General features: G+C 44.6%; 3 protein-coding genes across 8 annotated transcripts in view; 2 read left to right on the forward strand and 1 right to left on the reverse strand.

Moving 5' to 3' along the window:
* The window catches only part of tmem244 (transmembrane protein 244), a 29469-nt gene extending 8772 nt beyond the window's left edge, over window positions 1-20697 (forward strand). For 4 of the 6 annotated variants that reach the window (XM_078798834.1, XM_078798836.1, XM_078798835.1 and 1 more), the window contains 6 exons: window positions 1333-1410; window positions 18831-18916; window positions 18983-19059; window positions 19142-19267; window positions 19424-19468; window positions 19889-20345. In XM_078798834.1, coding sequence (XP_078654960.1) covers window positions 1333-1410; window positions 18831-18916; window positions 18983-19059; window positions 19142-19267; window positions 19424-19468; window positions 19889-19986 — 510 coding nt within the window. In that variant the 3' untranslated portion in view covers window positions 19987-20345. Of the gene's footprint in view, window positions 1-1332; window positions 1411-10171; window positions 10415-17681; window positions 17840-18830; window positions 18917-18982; window positions 19060-19141; window positions 19268-19423; window positions 19469-19888 lie in introns of those variants that run through there. The other 2 variants (XM_078798833.1, XM_058057476.2) reach the window with 2 other exon arrangements.
* tmem200a (transmembrane protein 200A) lies at window positions 3244-13096 on the reverse strand. The gene is made up of 5 exons (XM_058057468.2): window positions 12512-13096; window positions 6458-6596; window positions 6088-6389; window positions 5850-6013; window positions 3244-5635 (listed from the first exon to the last, which is right to left on the reverse strand). The coding sequence occupies exons 2-5, from the start codon at window positions 6586-6588 to the stop codon at window positions 4565-4567; spliced, it is 1668 nt and encodes a 555-aa protein (XP_057913451.2). The 5' UTR covers window positions 6589-6596; window positions 12512-13096; the 3' UTR covers window positions 3244-4564.
* A 116-nt stretch (window positions 20698-20813) lies between the features above and the next one.
* On the forward strand, window positions 20814-23672 carry fkbp6 (FKBP prolyl isomerase 6). The gene is made up of 9 exons (XM_058057471.2): window positions 20814-20980; window positions 21404-21521; window positions 21600-21689; window positions 21750-21952; window positions 22014-22133; window positions 22919-23116; window positions 23200-23309; window positions 23396-23486; window positions 23543-23672. The coding sequence occupies exons 1-8, from the start codon at window positions 20924-20926 to the stop codon at window positions 23475-23477; spliced, it is 978 nt and encodes a 325-aa protein (XP_057913454.2). The 5' UTR covers window positions 20814-20923; the 3' UTR covers window positions 23478-23486; window positions 23543-23672.
* The last annotated feature ends 48 nt before the right edge of the window (window positions 23673-23720 follow it).

The following is a 23720-nucleotide window of genomic DNA, read 5'->3' on the forward strand; positions in this document are numbered from 1 at the left end:
ATTGAAAGGCAGACAAGAGGATGGGGGGATGAACTCGCCTGGCAGAGTTGGAGAAAACGAGCAAGCATGGATCCCTCATGAGACAGCAGAAGACATGCTTACATGGTCCATAGACATCCTGCTTCTCATTATGGTTGGCCCAAGGGCCACAAGTTGTCTCCAAATCCCAAGAAGGGTGTGAATGTCAGCACTGAGAACGATATTCGATACACATCTCGATGCACTGCCAGCGATACGATACTTTACCCGGAGAAAACCCACACATGCACGGGCGGAACATGCAAACTCCACACAGACATGGCCGAGGGTGGGATTGAACTCGGGTCTCCTAGCTGTGAGGTCTGCACGCTAACCACTAGTCCACCGTGCAGCCTTGGAGTAAAACAATTAAACAATAATTACTGCTGTAAAAAATACAGTACGCAGCAACAACAAAATTAAAGTGACAGTTGTCCGTGTTGTGGTGTCCCCTTTTTAAGGGGGTCTGCATGTTTGTCGTGCTGCCGTTGTGTGGCATTCTTTGGAAATGACGGACGTTTTGTCGAGTTTTCCGCCGCTCTTTGCGAATCTGTAGTGTTTCCAAACATACCATTTAAACGTTGCGGGGGGGTTAAATATAGAATCTTCCTTGCTGCTGCTTGCGTGTGAACGTCCATGCTGTTTTACTAATAGTTGTATATACCTCACGGCTTCCGTCCGTATTCAATACAAAACGCGAAATAATGATGGTGCATTCAATGCACCTGAGGAACAGCATATGGGGTGAAGTTTAACATTAATAAAACGGCGCTTGAATCAGATTTTACTGATACCCACAAACTCATCAAGATGAATCTAGATTTCACCTGTCAACTGCATCCATTCCCATTGAATTGCACATGTTCTTCAATAGAGGTGCCACCATGGCGTATTGGAAGCGTGTTCGCCTTAATGCTGGACTTTAGACAGCTTAGCAGTGGTTTAGTAACCCCCCCAGGGAAGAACTCTGTGTGTGTGTGTGTGTCTCCAAGACGTGCCATGGTACAGCACTTTTTACATGTAAAGTGAAACCATAGTCTTCATCCCTTAGTCGTCCCAGAAGGTCTGAGTCTAACCCAAGTCGACATTAGTCGACCATTTTTTCCATCAGAAATTGTGTACATCGTCAATGTGGTATATAACGCAACATGCTGTAACTCTTTAATCTTTAAACATCTACACTCTACACATGTCAATTCAATATCAGTTACATGGTGTCTTTGAACGCAACCCTTCATTGAAAGGTTCTGCTACATTACCATTTTCAGACATCACATGTTTTTAACCTCAATATCACACCTTTTGATCTTTCAGGATATTTCAGTGACTTCAAGGTTGGCAAGGTTCCTTCATCTTGTACTCCATCTCACAACGTGCCCCAAGACGAGCGAGGTATGACAACATGGGAGCATCCCCCACCATCTATATTTAGATATGAACGCATTCATTAATATATTCATACAGCATCCCTTTAGTCCACCCCATCACTGTGTGTGTGTGTGTGTGTGTGTGTGTCACATACTGTACATGAATTGTGTTGACCTTTCCTGACGTGTCCATCCCGCTGTTTTGCACATGTGACATAAACTTTTCCGCCATGCGCAGGCTGCCATGGTAACTAGTCGGGCACTCCCACTGATGCCCTGTAGCCATGCAAACACACACACACACACACACGTGTGGAATTGTCACCGCGAGGGTCTTCCTCCCATGCGGCAGGGATGCTGACTTTTCTGCTTAATTGGTCTGGAGTTGGTGCAAAGTGATGAGGAGTGTTGTCAGTGTGTCACATGAGGCGCCTGCGGTGAACTAAAATCACAGACAGATGCCCGTGTGGCTATTTATGGCCGCATTTAATGAATTACACTTGTTAGCTTTTTAATCCTCCCCGTACTCCACTAAATTCGAAGCAGTTGCCGTGCCGTTCCTCTACGCCCGTTTAAGTCAATCAAAGTACAAAATGTGCTGTTATTTCACGCTCATTTTATCCGAGGGGAGACTGCGGGCAGCAGTAAAATGTAAGACTGCAGTAAAGTGGAGACTATAGACTGTTTAATGATGCATTGTACAGAGCTGAGGCACAGAAACAGGGGTAGCGTGTGTATTAGCGTGTTTGATTTCTGTATTTGCTACTATGTACAAGCTAAAACTCCATATCTGTGAAGCCAATGACATCCTGACTGTAGATAATGCAGGATTGTTATGAAATGAACCCTAATTTTTTTGATTATCATTGAAATATTGTTAAAAGAAATACTCCCAACTACTACCATCATCTTTGCAGCAGTGTTGTACCACACTTCACTACATCCATTCACTCCCATGCTGATGCTTTGGAGTAATTAGCTTGTTCGTTAGCGCATCCTGTCAGCCAACTGCCCACACCTCCTGCTGCTGCCGTGTGCATGGTAGGACCGAGCAGCCCACAATAAAGCACCGCCTTATTACCCAGAGACATAAAAGAAATAAAAATCAATTCTGTCGGTTCACGCTGGGGAGGTCTCACCTGTATCCCAGGCCTTCAAAGTCATTCCTTTTTTCCATCAAGGTGTCTATAAACATGTGATCCGTTGGGACTTACTGTAGTTTCATCTCGTCATATAAACCCTCATAGAAGTACTGGTACCTGTGCTTATTCCTTTGTTGACAAATGACAAAATGATTTGGCTCTGCTGTTTTTTAGGACCTCTTGCAATAACACGAGTCAAAGACCATCAATATGACCGCAACGCTCTGCTGTTTTTCCTCAATCTACTGCTTCAAAGATCTTCTATATGACAGGAGCGCTGTCTTTTGCACGTTGTGTTCCACTTGATTACTCGCCATCTGTGTTAGGATGATGCGCTTAGCAACCAGAACATGGTTACTGGAAGGAAGTATCTGAAGTTCCTCAGCAAACTGTCATGTTTTTGTGCCTTGAATGTAACAGCGGTAGCACTAGTGGTAGTAGTACTACGTAGTAGCAGATTCTTCATATTCAGTCGTTACACAAAGTCTTTTAGAAGCTGTTCCCACGGTTACACCTGACGACAACAACGCGTCATCGGCTGCCTGCTTCTGAATTGTGTGCACGTATTTCATGTTTCAGTGTGTGTGTGTGTGTGTGTGTGTGTGTGTGTGTGTGTATCAGACACAGCTGAGTGATGATTAATCATGACTCACCCGTCCTTTGCTCTTATGTAGAATTCCTGAAAGTAGGAGTAAGTAGTATTTTCCATGCAGCAATGCAGGTTTCCATGAAAAAGTGTTTATTCAAGACATCAACGATTCATTGAGCTCATTCCTGCACTTCTTGTGCTTTGACTGGGGACTGTTTCAACTGTTAAAAGCATTCATGGGTGTCATTAAACGGAAGACATACAGCATTGTTGCTGACAAAACACACTGGATGGAACGGAAGAGGAAAAAGCACTTTTTGCAAACACAACCCTGTATCTAAATGGAGATTCTTAGGAGTGAATGGAGAATGAAACGATGAACACACATTTATCCACCTATATTTCACAAGTGTGTTACTGTGATGATGTGTGTTGGTTATCATGAAGAACAATCAATCAACAGCAACCATACCGTGCCCTGGCCCACCTCTTCCAATCTTTTCCTCTTCTCTTCTTCCTGGCACATGCCGAGGTGTTCCCAGGCCAGTTGAGAGACATAGTCTCTCCAATGTGTCTCTCCTACCGGGAGCCACCTCATCTCTACGGGAGAACCCAACCACCCTACGGAGAAAACTGATTCTGATTCGCTTGTACCCACGATCTTGTCCTTTTGGTCACGACCCAAAGCTCATGACCATGGATGAGGGTTGGAACATGGTTCTGCTCCCTCTTCACCACAGTGGACGGATGCAGAGTCCGCATCACTGCAGACGCCGCACCAATCCGCCTGTTGATATTTCTTCCTTCTTTATACTTGAGCTTCTCCACTTGGAGCAGGTTCTCATCCCCAACCCGGAGAGTCCACATGTGGACTTGGCATCAATGGTCGACTTCATGGTTGTGTCGTTGTACTTGAAGCCATATGTTTTGGACTCTCGGGTGAAGAGATGGGCGCAGCTGGTGGTGAGTTGGCGCCATTGTCTCCTTCCTGTATTTTTACCCCCCATGGAAAAAATGGGAATGAATGAAAATGAAAATCCCTTCTTTTCTCCTATTTCCCATATTTTGATATGCAAATGCAGCCCTGAAGGATCTTTGCCGGTACCCATCCTAGCTAAGGTTGCTCAGCTTTGTAGGAATGCTAGTTTTGCCCGTCATTTATTGTGACCAGACCTGGCTTACAAAATAACTTCCACTGACCTTGCTAGAAATGACAGCTTGCCACCTTTTATTGAATAACACTTCTACAAAAAAAAATCTACTTTCAAAGCCTTTTGTAGCAGAACGGCGTTGACCCACAAACCTGCGCCCTGCTTGTGTTCCTGCCGAAGCTCTTCTCCAGCTCTACTTTCAAGTATCTTTGAGTTGCTTCCCCGCAAAGTGCAGCTTGTCCCAAAAAGGCCGCCATTTGTTTTACAAACAAGCACAAAACAAGTTCTTTGAACACCTCAGAACCGGGTCTCAGAGCTGCCCCTCTTCAGCGCGCCACCACCGCCGCTCGACTCGTCGTGCTCGAAGCTCAGATTGTTGTGCGACCTCGATATCATGAGAAGCTTCTCTCGCTTGCTGTAGTCATGCTTGGCCGCGGCAGGCGTTGCGGCATCCATGTGGCACTCCCCGTGGTCCTCTCTGTCCTCCAGCCGGGTGTAGCCTTTGGCGATGCTGCGGCTGCTGGTGCTGCGGTCCAGGCGGGGCCAGCTGGGGTGTTTGCGCTGCTCCCGGTGCACGCTGAGCATGCTGGGCCTGCGCTCCAGGTCTAGAGACTTGGAGTGGCTGCTGAGCATGTGCAGGGAGGAGTTGGAGCCAAAGTCGGCTCTGGCTGCTCCGGGGGACAGCCAGCAGCCGGAGGTAGAGGACGGAGCTGGCGACAAGGAGGATGAAGACACTGACGAGCGGGCGGAGGAGGATGAGGCGAAGGATGCGGAATTACTCCGCTGCAGGCCCGGCGGTTTGGAGGCCTTAGCAACAGACGCCACCGGAACCGCCAAAGACTCCATGACACTGAGAGGTTGTGACATCTCACCGTCTCTCCTGTGTCCTCCTCTCTCCTCCTCGGTAATAGCCTCCATGTCTGGCTCGTCGATGACACAGTTGTTTAGTTTAATAACAGGGAGTGTAAATGCAGAGATGGAGGAGGACACGATGGAGCGAGCGTGGTGTCCTCCCTTCTCGCCGTCACCGTCCACTGACCACTGAGGGCGCACCGCGTCCGATGGACCCAAACCAGGGAAAGCCCGATCTTTGTAGAGCGGCGCCAACAACCCAGCGAAGCTACAGTCCAACTTGATCTGCTCCCTCTGCCGCTCCACGTCCTCCTCCCCCAGCAGTACCTCCTCCTCCATGGAGACCCCTCCGCCTCCAACCCAAGAGAAGTCCAGTAGAGGGTTGTAATCGGCGCCGAAGGCTCGGAGGTCTTCTCTTGCATAGATGTTGTTGTTCTGGAGGTGCTGCTTGTGCTCCCTCTGCCGCAGACGATGGATGTCGATGACTGTGGAGTACATGTCTCGCATGTGGATGATCTACGACACAGCACGAAGAAGAATAGAACGGCAACAGCCGAGGATCAGCTTGGAATAAAGTTTGCTTTCAGACGACTACAGGCACTAAGGAAACTAAGTCCTGTAACAAACAAGTTGCCAGTCGAGTCGTGGAAACCCGTCTCCATTCAAGACTCATTGCACTTGCTCATTTAGACTAAATGACTGATTGGCGGATTGTGGATCTCAAGCCCACCTTTGTCTCTCTGTCTCTGTTTTCATGGAGAATAGCATTGGCGCAGATGAAGATGAAAATCCCTATTCCCATGGTGAAGGGCCCGAGCATCTTCATCCTCTCAGAGTGGCGATGCTGCTCCAGGAAACGCGTCAGAGCGCCCCCCGGTTGCTTGGAAGGCGAACCTGCATGCAGACAGTGACTCATCCTCTTCACACTTTGTCAAATAAACAAACCAAAACCCTGCGAGTCAAATTACCTTCCACATTTCCACTTGTGCTGGTGTTCCCCGTGGCGTCATCTGCTGCAGCAGTCACGCTGGCATCGCTCGCATCTCCCCAGTCGGACGCTTTGGCTCCCCTGCCAGCTTGCGTCTTAGATCCTCCTCCAGGCGGGGGCTGACCTGAGGATGAGCTTTCGCTTTGTGGCCAGTAGCCCAGTGTGGCCATGCCAATCCCTACTGCCAGGATGACCAGGCCTAAGAGGAGGAAGAACCCTGATGCAGAGTAGAGGCGCAGCCTGCCGCGTACGACCACAACATCCGCACGCCGCTTACGTTTCCTGTAGAAATAATATTAAACAAACACAACATCAATAGCTTGACGCTCTGCTGGATGTGCAAGAAGTACCTTGGAGCACCCTCCGAGGCGCCATTGCCCAGGCCCCCTGATGTGGGCGGGATGGGCCGTTGCTGAGAGCGGGCCGAGTCTTGCCGCTTAAGCTTTGCCAAGCCTGTTAGCACACCCGCTGCGGCTGTCATACTTAGACCTGGACAGACACATGGGAAAAACACAAGGTAGTGACCTTGCTTAATGTACTCCCATACCGTGGATTCTGAGGACACTTGGGCCAAGTTTGCCTCCACAGTGTCCCGCAAGTTCCCTCTGGCAATGCATGGAGACCAATTTGTGCACTGCGCATTGGCACGAAATGCCACGCTCCAAGTACTGTTTATGTCTAGTGTACATGCAGTATGCCCCAACACGCATTGTTCCCGAATGGGTATGCTTTGTCACCACCACCTCTGGATTGCTCATGCAGTTCCGTATGACGCCAGACGTCATACCTAGCTTCTGTCATTTTTCTTTTTACATTCCAATTCAAATGTGAAATACTCCTGAAAAATGAAAGTGTATTCCTTTTGATATGGTATACTTGAATTTTGCCATATATGCTCTTTACTTTTGAAAAAATAATGTTAATAATATCATTTATCGACAGTCATTTGTAGGACAGTTGTTCAGCAAAATGTCTTAGTTCTGCCCTTTTTCTAGCATTTTTCAACAATTTCAAATATGTCTGAAAGGTCCCACAATAGCGTATTGGAAATATGTTCTCCAAAATGTACAGTAGCCTTGATATTGAAATTCAGACAGGATGTGTGTCTGTAGCTTTAATGCTAATGAGCTGTGTTCGTCCACCTCATGACTTCACAGCAACATCCTGCTGAATTAGCCCATTCGCTGATGAAAAATCACATGATCACACCGACTGACTTTATTTTGAGACGTGTAGCGAAGCCTCGGAAAGGAGGTCATGAAAAATACATTGCCAACATGACAGTGACGTTTTTCTTACAGCACCCATGTCTCCTCTAGAAAGAGTTTTCTCAGGTTCGCTGCTGGTCAAGCTTGTAGTTGTGGTAATGATTTTTGATATAAATCAAGATGACAAAGGCGTAGGGAAACAGGATCAGTGTTATTGATTGTTTACATATTGATGGCGGTATCTTAACATAGCATTCCAGTGAATCTGAATCATCACCAGCTGCCCTCATCTGGGATATGAATAGTTATTCAAATGTCAGAGGGCTTAAAAACAAACGTATCTATTTTGAGCACATCCTTCATTTGGGTTTAAATGCTTGTTTAATCTCAGATGGCATGGACATTAGCATTGTCCCGTTTGAAGCGCTAAGAAGATTAGAGCCACCGGAGCTGGCGTCCAACAACCAGGGTGACCATTTTGGTTCCCACTTTCCCCTTGCAGGATGAGGAATGTTTTCAATCTATTCCGCTTTATGCTCCCCACACGGATCTATTTTTAAACTGTCTCAAATGTAATTAGTGTTCTTTTTGTCACTTTACCTTCTTTGCACATTTACCAATCAGAACTGGGAGTCTCACAAAAGACCAAATATTTCCTCCACCCCCTCGCTCTCATGTCTCTACGTCTCACATTTTAATGCCTTTTCCATGTCAGTCATCTCCGTGGTGCTGCAATCACACAAGGACAATGACTTTCCTTTCCTCTCCAGTCAAGTATGCTTGAAGAAAAGGGAGTTCATTTGTATTGTGCGGTGCAGCACCTTTACTTTGTAAAGGAGCGGGAGTAGAAAACTTCTCCATTACTGTGACAAGTGCATGTCTACTTTAGGTGTCTCAAAGAGATGTCATAGCACATCAGATGCCTGACGACAAGACAACACTCAAACCAACGCCTCACACCCGCTAACTAGGGTAACACCCCGCTCGAGGGGGTGTTAATGACACGGGAACGCTCCCGGGATTTGGATTTCGGCATCCACACTGTGTCGGATTAGTAAATAGTAACATTTATTACATGCTGGGTAATCCAAAGTGGCCCCCAACACATTGGAAAAATAGTATTTAACAGGAAAACTAAAACCAAAAACAATAAGTGTGTGATGCGTGGCCATTTGGGACCCGTAGCTGACACATGCCAAACTCCTGCCTCTTGATGTTGACATTCTCCTCTGATTTCCCATCCACGTTTGCAATAAAAACCCTTCCAGTGGCTCCTAACTTCCCCTTCTTCTTCAGTGGCAACGCAAGGAAGCTAACTCCCCACTGATCACCAAATCACCGTGGCCCACAGCGCTTTTCTCTGCCACAGAAGACGCACGAGGAGATGCCTTTTGATCTATAACGGACTCCACATGATGCACGACCCTTTTCGAAGCTGCCGCTGCTGCTAGGTGACACGTTTCTATGGCAACTGCCAGCTGTGAGCACAGGTATGCCTTTCACACCGTATGGAACAGCGGATGCATCGCCCTTGGATGTGTGGCAACAGTGGAAGTCATTTAACACGCCACTCTGTGTTTTCACTTGAAACCAGGCTGACTAAGCGAAATACGAAGGCATCAAAGACGGCTTTTTGGCCTGCCCAGACGAATACACAATCCTTGTTGTGGTTGGTAAGGTCACCTGACACGCTTCCGGCGGGCTTTGGAGGTAAAAGGCTTAGTTGGAGAAGATATTTGAGTTATGAAGACATGACTTCCTGAGCAGGATGAAATGGACATGAGATTTTAAATATATAATATAATAACGTCTCTTTCACTTCAAGAAATTGGCTCCATAACTTCTTAAATAACCTTGTCCATTTTATTAGCTGGGAGGCGTTTTGTTGTTGGCAAACAATGCACAACGATGAGCCAATTCAAGAAACAAGAATCATGATGTGCTATACATATCACTCACTATATTGGCAGTTACTATGGTACCCATTATGTCATTGGATGCTCATATAAAGTAAAATAAAACTTAAACTATATTAGGAAAGCAGGAAGTGAACAAATGTGACAGTTACAGATTGTAAAAGTACCAGATGGAGGGGTAAGATTTAATAAGCTTTGCTTCTTCCTACTCCTTTCGGACATGTGGAACTGTGAACTGATTATGTGTTGCATTCAAATGTAATCTGATGCATGTTCAAATGAAATAAAACCATTACAACTGCTAAATAACAACAAAGGTCTCCAATTAACACTCACATGAACATCTGTGGCTGTAGGCAACCTCCTGATTTTTTTTTTTTTATTACAATAGCAGCAGTGTTGTTGCATTAAACTTAAATATCCATAAATGACCATGTGGTCAAAGATAGAGAAGATTTTCCTTTCCATTTTCTCATTCCCGTATACGTATACCGTACCTCTACATGACAGCTCTCAGAAGGTCTCTGCTATTCGTAGGGGCTACGTGTGAGACCACCCGCAAATGGCAAAAAATGCCGGCAATGGAGACGCCAATAAAAATTTCTATTTTTGACCCCCCCACCAAACGCTTCTCCTAGCTTGACGTTGACATTCTCCTCCGATTTTACATCCACGTTTGCAATAAAACCCTTCCAGTCGCTTAGAAATTGCCATTGTTCGTTTGCGATGGAGGAAGCTAACTAGCTATATGTGCATAGACCAGGGGTGTCCAAAATGCAGTCCGGGGGCAATTGACTTTTTTTTTTTTTAAGTACAATATCATAAAGAGTAGCTGGATGCCTGAAACGTTGTGGTCCATGCCCGTCTTCTGGTGTTCTATAACATTTTTTTTTCAGACAACTTGGTATGTTTTCCTGGTCGCGTCTGGCTTTTCCAGCAAATTGACGGAAGAGGCATGACTGAAATAGTGCAAATGAAATCCTTGTGTGTGTATGCACAGCTTACACGTGTCTATTTATATTGCACAGCCAGCCATTCCCCCTCCAGAACCCGTCTATCGTTTGTCAGGAAAGCCGGGAGGAGCATCATCACGGGGGCGTCCCAATCAAAGGGTGAAGCGCCGGGGCCGGGAAGGGCGGCGCGCGTCTCTCTCTCTCTCTCTTGTTGGCCTCCTCCTCCAGGGGTGAGTCACTCGTCAGGAAAAGATGTCATTTTGTCTTCTCCCTCCCAGCCTTTTTTCTTTGTATTTCACCAGCGTACGTTCCTCAGCAACCTTTTTAGAAAGCTCCTTGTTCCATTGATGATGCATGCCTTCAGATGTGTGTGTGTGTGTCTTTAACGTCTGGCATCTTTTAGCTGTGACTGACTGTCTCTTTGCACTCCATTGAATCTGGAATTGAATCATCACATGCAGAATCATGCCAAGCGCGCGTGTGTGTGTGTGTGTGTGTGTGTGTGTGTGTGGATTCCAGCAGGGATTACTCATTCTGTCAGTCACCCACACTCCATCCTGACACAAAACTGTCCCCTGGTTGTTGTTTTCTCCAACACTTGTTATTTAAAAATGTCGCTTCACCTGTTGACTTCCTTAAATGAAGAATTTAGCCAAAATTGTATCCAAGTAGAAGCAGTAGCATCTCACGCGTCGTTAAAAGCTCCCGTTTGACCTCGCTGAGAACACTGTGTACACTTTACTGTTCTTTTTTACTTGCGGAGGAGGACGAGGATGAGGGATGGATATTTGACCATGGAAGGACGGTTGCAAACAAGCCTGCAGTGATGACCTCTGACCCTTACCCTGGTGGCATCTGTAAAGCCACAGACGGCTGATACGAGACGCCATCACAAACGCGCGTCATTAAAATTTCTTACACAGCTCTACCAAATGGCCACCGTAACTTTACGCTGTCTGGTTGAAATGTCACCAGATTCGGAACAGACTTTGAAGAGACGGGTAAGCACACGTGTGCCAAATTTGAGCAAGATTGCTTGAAAAACATGGCCACCATCAAGCAAAACAGGGACAAATTATGAACTGTGCCCTGTGATTGGCTGGGGACCAGTCCAGGGTTTACCCTGCCTCTTGCCCAAAGTCAGCTGGGATAGGCTCCAGCACTCTAGGCTCCACCCTAGTGAGGATAAGCAACATGGAAAATGGACGGATGGAATTTCAGAATAATGGTCTGCAAGTCATAAACCATTTGTCTAATGATTAGATGTTAAACCTTGTAGTAAATGTATGTAAATGGGACTATAGGGGTGTTATTTCATGTCTAAAGGGCTCTAACAATGCTTTAAACTGTATTTAGATTATCGTAAACTGTTTTTTTGATAAAAAGATCTTGTTTATTAATCCTACTTTGTGGAAATTAACTTATCACGGCTTATCTAGAAACAATTTCCAGCGCTAAATGAACCAACTGAATATTTACAAACAGCTCTCAGTATGATGTGCGATGTCAATATCGTTGATGAATGGCTATTTCTTGCTCCAAAATATCCATACAAGTGGATAAAATGTGTGTTGTCGTTGTATGATGGCTAGCATTTGTGTTATAAAAAAAACACAAGATTAAAATGAACAAAGCATTATTAGAGCCCTGTAGACATGACAAAACACGACTATAGTCACATTTATACTCTTTTTATTTACAACATATTGCGCAACTGCAGGGTCTTGAGACACATGCTAACTCGCAAACTAGAGAGCGAGCGACCGAAACGGTAGCCTTCGAGTTATTTCCTTTAAACTTAAATAGCCCAAAACTTACCACTTCCACACGGATAGGGAGGATAACTATTAACAGTTATTTAACCTTTAACATGAACATTAATCAAACGTAATAATTTTTTCTGGGTACATGATACCAAACAGCATCCATATCAAACTAACATTAAAATTTCATATCAAGGCGGGGGCCTCAAACTAGTGTCCTGCGGGCCACATTTGGCCCGCGGGCCGCGTGTTTGAGACCGCTGCTCTAAACTCTCTTTTCTTCAGTTAACCCCCCAAAAGTTAACTTTCTGATCTGGAGTTAATGCAGATTTGTTGATGCCGGTGTTACATGACATGAGGGCTGCCTAATGACGTGACCAGATAGTGTATCATGTACCCCGGTGGACTCTCTGAAGATGAGTAAATACTGCCAAGTGCTGAGAAATAATGAATAGGCTTTTAGTCGTGCATGCAATATTGAAGAAGATGAAATATGCATAACAGGCGCTGTAGAAGAGATGCTTTGTGCATTGTTCAGTCAGCACAGTGAGTGTTCTTACTTACCTTTTACACGAAGAACTGCCGGGGTCAGTGGTCCATTAGACAGGGAGGACCGTTAGAGGATGCAGTCTGGACCGAAGACATCTCCATCTTCCACTGCGAAGGCTGCAAGCATCCACACTTTTTTGCACATCCAACATGCATGCATCCATGCATGCATGCATGCTGCAGACTCCAGCCGCCAACCTCAACACTTTTTACCACTTCATCAAAAAAGCTCTGCAAAAAGCGCCCACTTTTAATGACTCCAAAGTCGACCAAGTTGGAAGAATACACCTACAGGAGCCGCCGTCGTCACGTCCTTCTTCCAGACTGGCTGTGCGTAAAAAAAAAAAAAAAAACCCTCGTCGTCCGTGGTTTCGCGTCAAAATGTTGATTTCTTAAAAGCCAACAAACACGAAATCCACCGCAGCAAACTGTTGCCTTCTGGGTCCGGTGATGAGTCACACAAACACGTCTTTGTGGGAAATATTTCTAAGTATTCCTTCAGCGTTCTCTCCTTCTTTTCTACGCTCCTTCTTCTTCTTCTTCTTCTTCAAATGCTTCCAAAGCCCTTCCGTGCGGGCGAACATGTGTCAGGCGTGGATATAACGGAGGGGGAGGGGCTTGCCATTGGGTTGTCCGGGGGTAAATTGGTCTTTAAATGCACCACTTGTACACAACTGGCTAGCCTCTATAAATAATGATTTATTTTTAAAATTTATAATATTTAAATATATCAATTTTATGTCCTAAACGGGTTTTCTATGCCATCAAAATATGAAAATATTTCATTTATTAATATTGAACCCTACTTTGAGGAATTCCCATATCACGGTCAGGTCTGGAAGCAATTAACCACCATAAATGAGGGCTTACTCTACACATAGTAAATATTTGCTCACTTTGTCATTAGGAAAGTTATGATTAAGTCAAGAATTCCGCCTAGCAACAAGTAGCCAATCATAACAACATAATCTGTGTGACTGTGGCTTGTAGCTAGCTAAAAAGGTATTTGACGTGCAAACTTGTGTTATAAATCACAAATCTTGATGGTTTTTGGATATTGTCTTGAAAACATGTGTACTATATTTCTACATAGTAAATGTTATTCTAAAAATAATGTACTTGTGCATTAGTGGTGTGTCGGTCATGAACGAACAGGTCAAAAGAACTACTTCTTTTTTGTGAACAAAATCAACAAGGTCACCACACCTAAAATACCCGTTCAGTCCGTTCAGTTGAGTCGGAACGAATGTGAACATGAGTGAATGGACTGACTCGACACGGCTGAACGGGTCTTTAGGCAGGGGGAGATCACAGGCTAACGACCAATTGACTGAAATGAACGGATCTTTTTAATGAATGATCTGGTTCACTGAAATGAACAGTTTTTTCCCACCACTATTGTGCATGTCTAGCTACTCTAATTTTTTTGTATGGATCCTGGATTAAATGCTAATCCACACAACAATCAGTGTTTGGCATTTCTCCATCATGTTGTACTGCTCATTACTGCCACCTACAAGACTGGGGTGGAATAACAACAACTGATACTTAGTGCTGTGTGTTAGAATACCAGCAGAAGACTTGAAGAAGCATCTGGAGAGTCCTGTGTTGCATATTGTGTAGTTGTAGCTATTTGGCACTGTTGCTGAGCCTTTGGCAGACGTCTGCACTCTCCTGACAATGTTCTTGTTCTTGTACAACTTTCAAAATGGCCGTGAGATGTTATCAGCATAAGTTTATTTCCCGAAAACACATGACAGATGTTGGCATGCGGCTCATTTCCTGTATTTACTTGCCGGACCTGACTGCTACAGACGGCTTGTTTGCTGGTACGGCCCTGTGGATGTCATCCTCGGCAGCCCCCCCCCCCCCCCCCCCCCACTGACCTCGACCCGGACAACCCCACAAGCCTGGCTGCTAGAAATAACTCCCAAGGGGGTCCTCAGATGTTTCCCGACCGCGGTGGTCCTTTGCGAGTCCAACCTTTTGGCTTGTTGACATGGTCGCACACATTTTTGGTGGTGTTTACATTCTCTCAGAGGCTGGAAAATGAGCACAAAGCGAGACAGCCCGCCACGACGTACCGTGGCTTCACTCTCGGCTTCAGCCAACAGATGATACCCTGAACCAGAATCTGGTCACAAGCGGCTCGAGTCCGTCATCCATGGACGGATGTACTGTACGTAGATGAGTCAGTGTACAGCTTTTATAGCTTTGGTATCGACACGCAGACGCTATTGCCTAAATAGCTAGCAACATTAGTGCGCTGTAAGATAATTGTACCATGTCTTGGGCTGCACGAGTGCTGTCGGCAGTGGAGGAGCTGCGGTTCATTGAGAAGAAATCTGAATTCCAACATGTTCTCTGACATTGTAATGCACCTATATCTTGTCAAAGGTCAATACTGTATACTGTTGGAATTTTTTTTTTAGAGTAGTCACTGTATAGCTTATGATAAGACCAAGACCTCTTGAGCTGCCATTTGGCCCAGTTTGTGTTTCAGAATGTCACAGTACATTTTGGAATTCATGTTTACTCGCGGTGAACCGCAGCTCCCCCCCAGTGTCGGCAGCATTCGTGCAGCCCCTGACAATGTCAGCCTTCCTATTCTGGTTGGCTTGCCTTATTTAGCCACAGAAGGGGGTCAAATATCATATTTACATACATACATATGTGAATATGTATACACATCAAATGTATTTCTTGGCTGTCATATGTGAAAATAACTCAGTCTATTTGATTTTCTCTGTTTTCATCCTTCCTTTGCCCTCCCCCATATTTTTTTTTACATATCTTGAATTAATTATGATTCATCGTACATACTGCGAGTGTGCACTTATAAAACACACACACACACACACACCATCACTAAGGTCTCTCAGCGAGCTTCAATCTTTCTGTCAGCATCCTCCCTGTGGGATGCATTGATTTCCTTGGGATCTGTAAGTAGTGTGTTCACATCACTTTACACAACACCATTTGTTTCATCTCGCTCGCCGTCTTTTTAGATTTGTCTTTTCATTCTTTCTGTCTCGTTTCATTGTCGTCTGGAAGCACACACTCAGTTGAGTGTCTTCTAAAACAACACGCAGGTTTTTAGGCCCGCTTTAATAATGAATGCGTGTAAATGTAAGCTTTTTCATCCATCACACTGAGGATGGGCTGTGACAAACACCCACACTTACTTGGAGTAAAGAAATGCACAGCAGTGAAGGACAAATACCCCACTCTCCTCTCGCCACATTCCCCGCACTCCATCGCTATGGTTACACTGATGCGGGTTACCGTGGCAGCCAAATTAACCTCACTCAGGCAGCCAAGGAGTGTGTGTCTGACACAAGCTGTGAGTCAAAAGTTGCTATTTGTGGATGGGACGCTGCTCAGGATGGGGTCGCCCTTCTTTATGGAATATATGGGAAGACATGATCTACATTACTTCGCATGATAATGATTGCTGCTTTAGCCAAAACACATTGAAAGGCAAATGTGATGTAGTGTTCTGGCTACTAAGCAGCAGTAATGTTGCATGGCTAAGACATCCATCCTTGGTACATTACACTACCTTGCACACCATGGAGCCAGCCATGGATGCAGAGTGAAAAAAAAAGGTTCTCCTCCCATTCCGTGTGGAAGTGGTACTTTGTCCTTTTCCCCCCACTCTGTTTGAAACCCTTTCTTAAAGCGATAGTTCCACCCCCACACTTTGTCCTGTGAGTTCTGGTTGGATTTCGGTGAGGAGGAACAATTCCAGTTAGTTAAGTAAAGCGGTGGCTTCGCCAAAACAATATGAGTTCAAAAGAGCATCACATTTCCATCACAAAACCGTCGCTTTCATAAAAAGTCAGACTGCTCGATGCGATTTCCTCTCCGCTCGTATTACGCGCTCTCACCTGTCCATTGTTGTGTGTGTGTGTGTTCCACAGTGTGTACATGCACACAGATGGAGACTGCTGCCAAGGCAAGAGCAATCCATATAAGGAGGGAAAATTACGACAATTGCAAAAAATGTTAGGTCTCAAGGTGTGCTGATGACAGCAGCTAGTGGTAGATGCGATTTATTGTTCATGGCATCCAGAATTGCTGGCAGGGCCCCTGGTTTGAATCTCTGTTGGGTTTTTTTGTGTTTTTTTTTAGGGTACTTCTTCCCACAGCCCCCAAAACATGCATGTCTCTGGACATGCTTGTTTATTTGTGTGATGTGATTGACGGATGATCAATCCAGGGTGCTCCCCACCTTTGGCCTGACGTGGGCTGGGATAGAGCTCCTGCTATCGACACGCCAAACGCGAAAATGCTTGGCTGCACTTTATCCGGCTCTTATCGCGTCCAGTCTAATGAGGCAGGCTTTACTGCCATCTACTGGTCATTTTAGGAACTGGCATCAACTGCTAAATAACAAGAGTCATTTATAAGCCCGTAAAAGTGTCTATGTATTATATAGTATATCTATATAGCACACAACTATGGTGTATTGTCTGTTTTCTATTTTTGGAGGAAAACATAATTTTTTGACCGTAAATCTGTGAAGTTGCAGGATAAAACAACAAATTGGGGAAATTCATTCAATAGTTTTTTTGTCTATATTTTATAATATTATTCTAATTTATTTTATTGCTAGTTGATAATTGATTAATTGATAGTCTTATTTGTATTATTTTATAGATTTATTATTTTATTTTTATAAATTAGGTATAAATATGCTATTCAAAAACTAGATATTATTGCATATTATTTTAATGTAATTTTTTGAAAGATAAAAAATTCAAATTATATGTAATAAAGGACAAAAATGTGGAAATAAATCAATGTAAAAACAACTATGTATGAGGAATAAAGAGATACAACAGTGAAGTTGCAATGCAATAACCTATTGTATTGCAAATATAGAGCCAAATATGGTAAATATTTATCAAATATGAGTATATATTACATTATGGAAAAATAAATGAACTGAGCCAATCCAACACGATGAGATAAGGAGACAAAGTGAGGCGGTGATGTGAGGAGGTCATCAGCTTCAGGTGGAAAAGTAAACCAGAAAGCACAACTTCCTTTCCTTTGGATTCAGTTTCAATGCACACAGGTTTCTGCACGCCGTTATCCCTCCTGGGATTTACTCAGACTTCTTAGTCGTAATCCCATTTCTCAATAATCCAGCCCCCCTCAATCCATCCCTCCTCTCGCCCCAGCACAGACTGAATGAATGAAGGAATGTAGGTGAGGTGCTCTCTGCCAGAGTCGCAGCCATTCATGTTGTTGGACTTTTGCTGTCGTTGTTGTGGATTTACGCTGATAAAACGCCATGGACCTGTGTCGCTTAAAGCCACACCCAGCGACACCTGGGTAAGGACGCCTCGGTGTGCACCTCCTTGACATAGCGGGAAACATTCCCACATTCCCCCATGTTTATTTAGTCTCAGTGCTTCCTTCCAAGAGCACTTTTTATGTAAGTACAGTCTAGTCCGGAGATGGGAAAACAAGCCCAACCGAGGGTTGGCTGATGTGTATCACTGCCGCTAAGTATAGCACCAGCTCATCTGTGCGTGTGGATCTCTGCTTCCAGACCAGCACACACTTGGCCTGCTGCTCTCCATTTCAAACGCATACGCCACGGGTGTACCAACTTTTTCCACCCTTGGGATCGCATACAAAACTCTAAAGATGGAGGGCACTATACTTTTATGCATTAAAGATGCTAAAAGCAATGCAGTGTAGGTCAGTATACTGTACTGTATTTGGACAGAATTAGTCTAGTTTCAGACTAGTGTGCAAACCTTACAGCTAGGAGACCAGGGTTCAATTCCACCATCTCTGTGTAGAGTTTGTATGTTCTCCCCATGCATGCATGAGTTTTCTCCAGGTACTCCGGTTTTCTCCCACATTCCAAAAACATGCTAGGTTAATTGACAACTCCAAATTGTCCATAGTGTGAATGGTTGTTTGTCTATATGTGATTGGCTGGCGACCTGTCCAGGGTGTACCCTGCCTCTCGCCCGAAGACAGCTGGGATAGGCTCCAGCACCTCCTGCGACCCTTGTGAGGAAAAGTGGTAGAAAATGAATGAATTCCTGGAATAGACGTCTTTGCATCTTTGCCTGATCAGCATGGATTCTATCTTAATGTTGTCTAAACTGAGTTTCCCCAAAGGGGGTGCAAGACCACACTGTTTCAAACATGCACCTCCCACCTGAATACTCCCATGAAAGCGTTAAATCTCTGCCGTTGGGGGCCAAGTATTTCATGCATGCTAGCATGTTGAGCGTAACCCAAAGGGAGCACAACAAATACAACAAATATAGCAACATAGTCACCTTCGCTTGTTTCCTCTCCTCAGGTCGTCCTGCAGAATCTGCTGATGTGCATGGTCTGCTTCTACTCCCTCTACTACACGGTGGTCGGCCTCTGCATCGGCCTGCTCAGGTAGCCCAACACTGGAACTCCACCGTCTCTTCCTGACGTTTCAGCGTGTTTACGTGTCACATACAGGGTCCACGAAGTCAACAGCCTGTTGGCGCCGTTTGACTACACAACACAACCGTCATGGCAGAACCCCAAATACCTGGGTGAGCATCTTCTTCTTCTTCTCCTCCCTAAATGGCTGCAGGTGTCTCGCTCTATAGCATGCACTCTCTACCTCCCTTCTAGTGGGCGTCATCTCCACGGAGGTCACCTATGTGTTGGGGGGGCTGGTGTTCGCCTGGATAGTGGAGGAGTGGGTGTGGGACTACGCCATCACTGTCACCCTGCTGCACGTGGCCATGACTGTAGCAGGTGAACACACACACACATGGGGGGTACCATAAGGTTAAGAGCCCAGGCGTGTCCAAAGTATGGTCCGGGGGCCATTTGTTGTTTTTATTGGCCCACAGCACATTCTAAAAGTATCATTTGACCTCACCAAATGTCATATTTTGCCCATTTTTGCAGTGATGTCAGATTTCCCGTCGACGGAGCACTGGTGGATCGCACTGGGTGAGCTTTCCTCACGTTCTTAAAGGGGGCCCGATGCTACAGTTGGAACTTTTATGACTCTTCTACTCGTGTTCTACATGATGCACAAGTGCCGCCCGCATTGGAAGTTGGTGTTTTGTGTTTTTCATTCATTTTTATGCCACTCCTAAATCTTGTGAGCGGGGGTAAGAAAATTTCACAAGCCGACTGTTGACCCCTGACCAATTGCAATGGAGTGGGCGTGGTCAGGGGAGGAGGCTGCACAGATTTACGGAGTCCCATCCATCCATTTTCTTTATCCGCATTAGTGCTGCGGTGAGATTTATGGGCTATATTTCATGAAAATAAATTTGACTGTAGTGTCCCAAATGAGCAGGATAGAACTCCTTAACGGATTTCAGATTCATGATTGCATTTGAGGTTTCTTCTTCCTCTCCGTAGGCTCAGGCTTAGTGATGATGATCTTCGGAGGACAGCTCCTGGCCTACAAACTCTTCAGGAGCAACTTTGTCTATCCGGCTGAGCTGCAGAACTTCTGATGATGATGATGACAACGATTTGGTTAAATGTGGAATAGCACCGTTCTTGTACAAATACCCCAATATTGTACATATAAATATATATACTGTATATTATATTCTATATTATTCTGTACAGATCCACTGTTTTTGTATTGTTTAACTACATCATTGGAGCGATAGTAGGGTTAGGGTATGACACCTTACACATACAACATGCAATATATTTGTTGTTTCTTATTAGGCTTGAACATGTGTCATGTTTAATCAAATGTTCTGGCATATTTGTTGTTGTTTAGATGTGAAAATTCCATTGTCACTGTTCTGTATGCATTAGTTTAGTTTAAATTAAATACCAACTGCAATGACATTATTTTTTGGTTCATATTCCTAACTCTTTAAAAATATGTAATTGTACTTTGTGTTTTAGCTTCATAATGAGCTGCATATGAGGTGGGTAAAAATGTATATTTGTACAATTATTCCACATATTTTATGTGTCTAATAGAATTTTTAAATGTGTATTTTTATTGTCATATTTTGGTAAAATTTGGTAAGTTTGGTAAAGTTTTTAAACACTGATTAATAGATAAGTAGTCTAGAGTTTTTCGTTTTTAATCACGTACTTCCATTACAATTGGGACCCCTAGTGGTCCAAAAATGTCTCCTACAAGTGGATGAATACCCCACTTTGGGAACATATGCCAACCTGTAAATTATACGTCCCCATAAGCATTGGAATATTTATTTTTTTCGTTTTTAATGCAGCTATCAATGACATTTGTCGAATTGTCATTTTTTAAATAAAGGAATGCGATTCCAAAGGCATCATGGCCGCCAAACTACGTCACGTGACTGTACACCGAGGTGTATGGAAAGTCAAGTGTCCTCCTCCTCCCCCCACAAAAACATTATTTCTGTTCGGTCAACGACTACCTAATATCTCTCCGCCGACAAAATGGCAACAAACGGATTAAGTTTTCCGTGGAGCTCACCGGTGGGAAATCGAAATCTGGTGAGTTGTCAACTGGCTAGCTTTTAGCGAGCTAGCCGCTAAATGCTAACGGAAGTGGATGTAACCCGTCGCCAAGCCTTGTCGCTAGCTAGCCTTTGAAGTAGCTAGCTCAACATTGTTTGCATTTAGCTTCTAAAGTTACTTAAGAGTGATATTGTAGTTCTGTAGATCAAAGTAAGAATTTATGTTTTAAGCTACCACAAATAGCAAACTTTGCTGTACTTTCTAAACGATAACATATTATAAATACCTCATTAAATGTATATGAAAATAGTTTTTGGAAAATGACATAATAGAAGGGGTTCAGTGGAGCCAAATATTCAGCATAATCCCAATAAACCTTTGAGAAAGGCATCAATGGTCAACAGTGAAGAGAAAGGAATGGAAGTATTGAAATTGGTGTCTATTTGAATATTATCCCAGAGTCCATTTGAGAATATCCGCCAGCAGATGGATGACATCGTGGGAAATGGAGGGATCCTGAAAGAAATGGTCCACCCTGGAGAAGGCCTGCCTGTCCCCCAAAATGCTTCAGTGTTGAGTAGCTACATATCTTTCTTACGTATTTGCTGCACTTTTTAATGATTATGTATCAAGTCTTTCCTTCTGTCCCACACAGTCCATTACTCCGGCTTCCTGGAATATTCTGACCGGCCGTTCGAGACCACCACTCACTTGAAGTACCCGCGCATGATGAAGCTGGGCCAAGGTTGGAGAATGATGGAAGAGAAACAAGCTCAACATGTCTAACAGGCAACCCTTTAAACAGACTTGACGCTGCCCGGAATGGAGTTCGGCCTGCTGACCATGCGGAAAGGGGAGTTCTCCCGCTTCCTGCTGCAGCCTTGCTACGCCTACGGAGAACTGGGCTGTCCTCCGCTCATCCCGGCCGCCTCGCCAGTTTTGTTTGAAATCCAGATCCTCGACATATTCAATTCCGGCGAAGTGGATGACTTTGTCACACTGAGTCCAGTACGGTGATCCGCTACATCAAGAATAAGCTTTTCCATTAATGACAACTTTTTTCTTTCAGGAGGAGCAGAACACATTTTCTCTGTCCAAATTAATGGAAGTGGTCAACACGCTGCGCAGTTTCGGCAACCGATGCTTTAAGCAGAATCGCTACGAGAAAGCCAAAGAGCGCTACAAGCAGGTGAAAGTCTGAATGAAGAAGAAGTTATTCTAAGTTAGCTTGTTGGCTGTAGAAAAACATGAACAAACTTGCTGACAGACAGATGGTTGGAAGATCTCCAGGCTACATTTTAAGATGTGTAGTGAAGCCTCATGAAAACCCTCAACTTATAAAAGTGGAGCAAACCAGATTTTTCTCACCTTTTGGTGCTCATAAACAGCCTCTTGGGACAAGTATCAATGGTCCAACATCAGTAAAATTAGCAGTGCCCGATAGGAGAGAATTATGACATCATATCAATAACTTCCATAACAGGAAAAAAGCACTCCAATGAGGCGAGACTACCCTTACTCCTTAGTTTAACAGCCTGTCCCAACCCCACTTGTAAACATTCACAGAGGGAGACATTTGGCGTGCTAAGTTTACCAAATGCTCTGTGTGGAAAAAAAAAACACACACACAAAAAAACCTTATCAGCCAACTGAAATGGCAGCGCCGCACCATTTGAAAAGTACAAAAGGTTTGCAAGAGACCTCTGCGGTGTCACACCAGCTGCTCGGAGCATGTGCCCGAATACAGTGCACCTTGCTGGGCCAGAGCTGGTGGCTTTCTCCGCTCTATACTCTGGTTCTCCTGGTAGTAGTAATGTCAGGATACTTGATTAGGTCAAAACCCACATGTAAAAAGTAGATATCGGTTTTGAGAAGCAGAAAGTTAGGCATATCGGTTTGAATATCGGTAACTCTAATGAACATCTGCTTGTTAATGCGTCAAGTATTTGATCATGGGCACTCCTCGGACAACAGGCGGCGGTGGTGTTGGCCAACCGGGTCCAGCAGAGCGATGTGGAAGCCAGGGAGCTTCAGATGGCGTTGCTGCCTCTCTACCTGAACCTGTCCCTCACAGAGCTGCGTCTGGAGAACCTGCAGAAAGCTCTGAAATACGCCAACAAAGCTTTAGACGTGGACTCGGGAAGCACCAAGGCTCTTTTCCGCTGCGGACAGGTCAGACTTGATCCTCTCCAGTCATCGGTTGTAATAAGAAAACTCAAAGTAAATCGATTTAAAAGCGCTGTTGTCCTTGGCAGGCCTATTTGGAGCTGCAAAACTACGAGAAGGCTCATGAATCCCTCGTCAAGGCCCAGCGCAAGAAGCCGTTTGACTGTGACATCAACAACTTGCTGAAAAAAGTCACCTTGTAAGCTGATGTCACACGTTGACCCACACAGACGGTGGAACACTGCACAATCATTATCGAACAACCTCTGCTGCTTTGTGATGCAGGGCCTACAAAGACAGCTTGGACAAAGAGAAAGACTTGTACACAAAGATGTTTCAAGGCTTCAAGGGACCAGTGGAAATGTAGACACAACCGGTACCGCTTTACTTTATTAGATAAAAAATTATATAAAAGCTTTGTGTCTTTTACAGTGGATCCAGTCAGTGACGAGCCACTGCAATTCCCGAGTCACTAAGCTTGTGGAGTTTTTTTTGTTAATCTTATCACAATTGTTGCACTGTGTTGTACTTTGAAGTGCGTTGGGGTTTTTTTCACCTTATGGTGATGGGATTGGGATTTTGGCAAAAGCACAAATAAAAATGTTTGAAT

This window comes from Doryrhamphus excisus, linkage group LG19 (assembly GCF_037039965.1).
Source record: "Doryrhamphus excisus strain RoL-2023G ecotype Guam linkage group LG19, RoL_Dexc_Guam_v1.1, whole genome shotgun sequence".
Classification (NCBI taxonomy): Eukaryota; Metazoa; Chordata; class Actinopteri; order Syngnathiformes; family Syngnathidae; genus Doryrhamphus; species Doryrhamphus excisus.

Excerpts from the sequence above, each read along its gene's own strand:
- tmem200a (XM_058057468.2), bottom strand. The coding sequence starts at position 6,588 with ATGACAGCCGCAGCGGGTGTGCTAACAGGCTTGGCAAAGCTTAAGCGG. Across the intron at positions 6,390-6,457 it reads GCCTCGGAGGGTGCTCCAAG|GAAACGTAAGCGGCGTGCGG; the intron begins GTACTTCTTGCA and ends TTATTTCTACAG. Across the intron at positions 5,636-5,849 it reads ACAGAGACAGAGAGACAAAG|ATCATCCACATGCGAGACAT; the intron begins GTGGGCTTGAGA and ends GCTGTGTCGTAG.
- fkbp6 (XM_058057471.2), top strand. The coding sequence starts at position 20,924 with ATGGCAACAAACGGATTAAGTTTTCCGTGGAGCTCACCGGTGGGAAAT. Across the intron at positions 21,953-22,013 it reads ACTTTGTCACACTGAGTCCA|GAGGAGCAGAACACATTTTC; the intron begins GTACGGTGATCC and ends TTTTTCTTTCAG. Across the intron at positions 22,134-22,918 it reads CCAAAGAGCGCTACAAGCAG|GCGGCGGTGGTGTTGGCCAA; the intron begins GTGAAAGTCTGA and ends CTCGGACAACAG.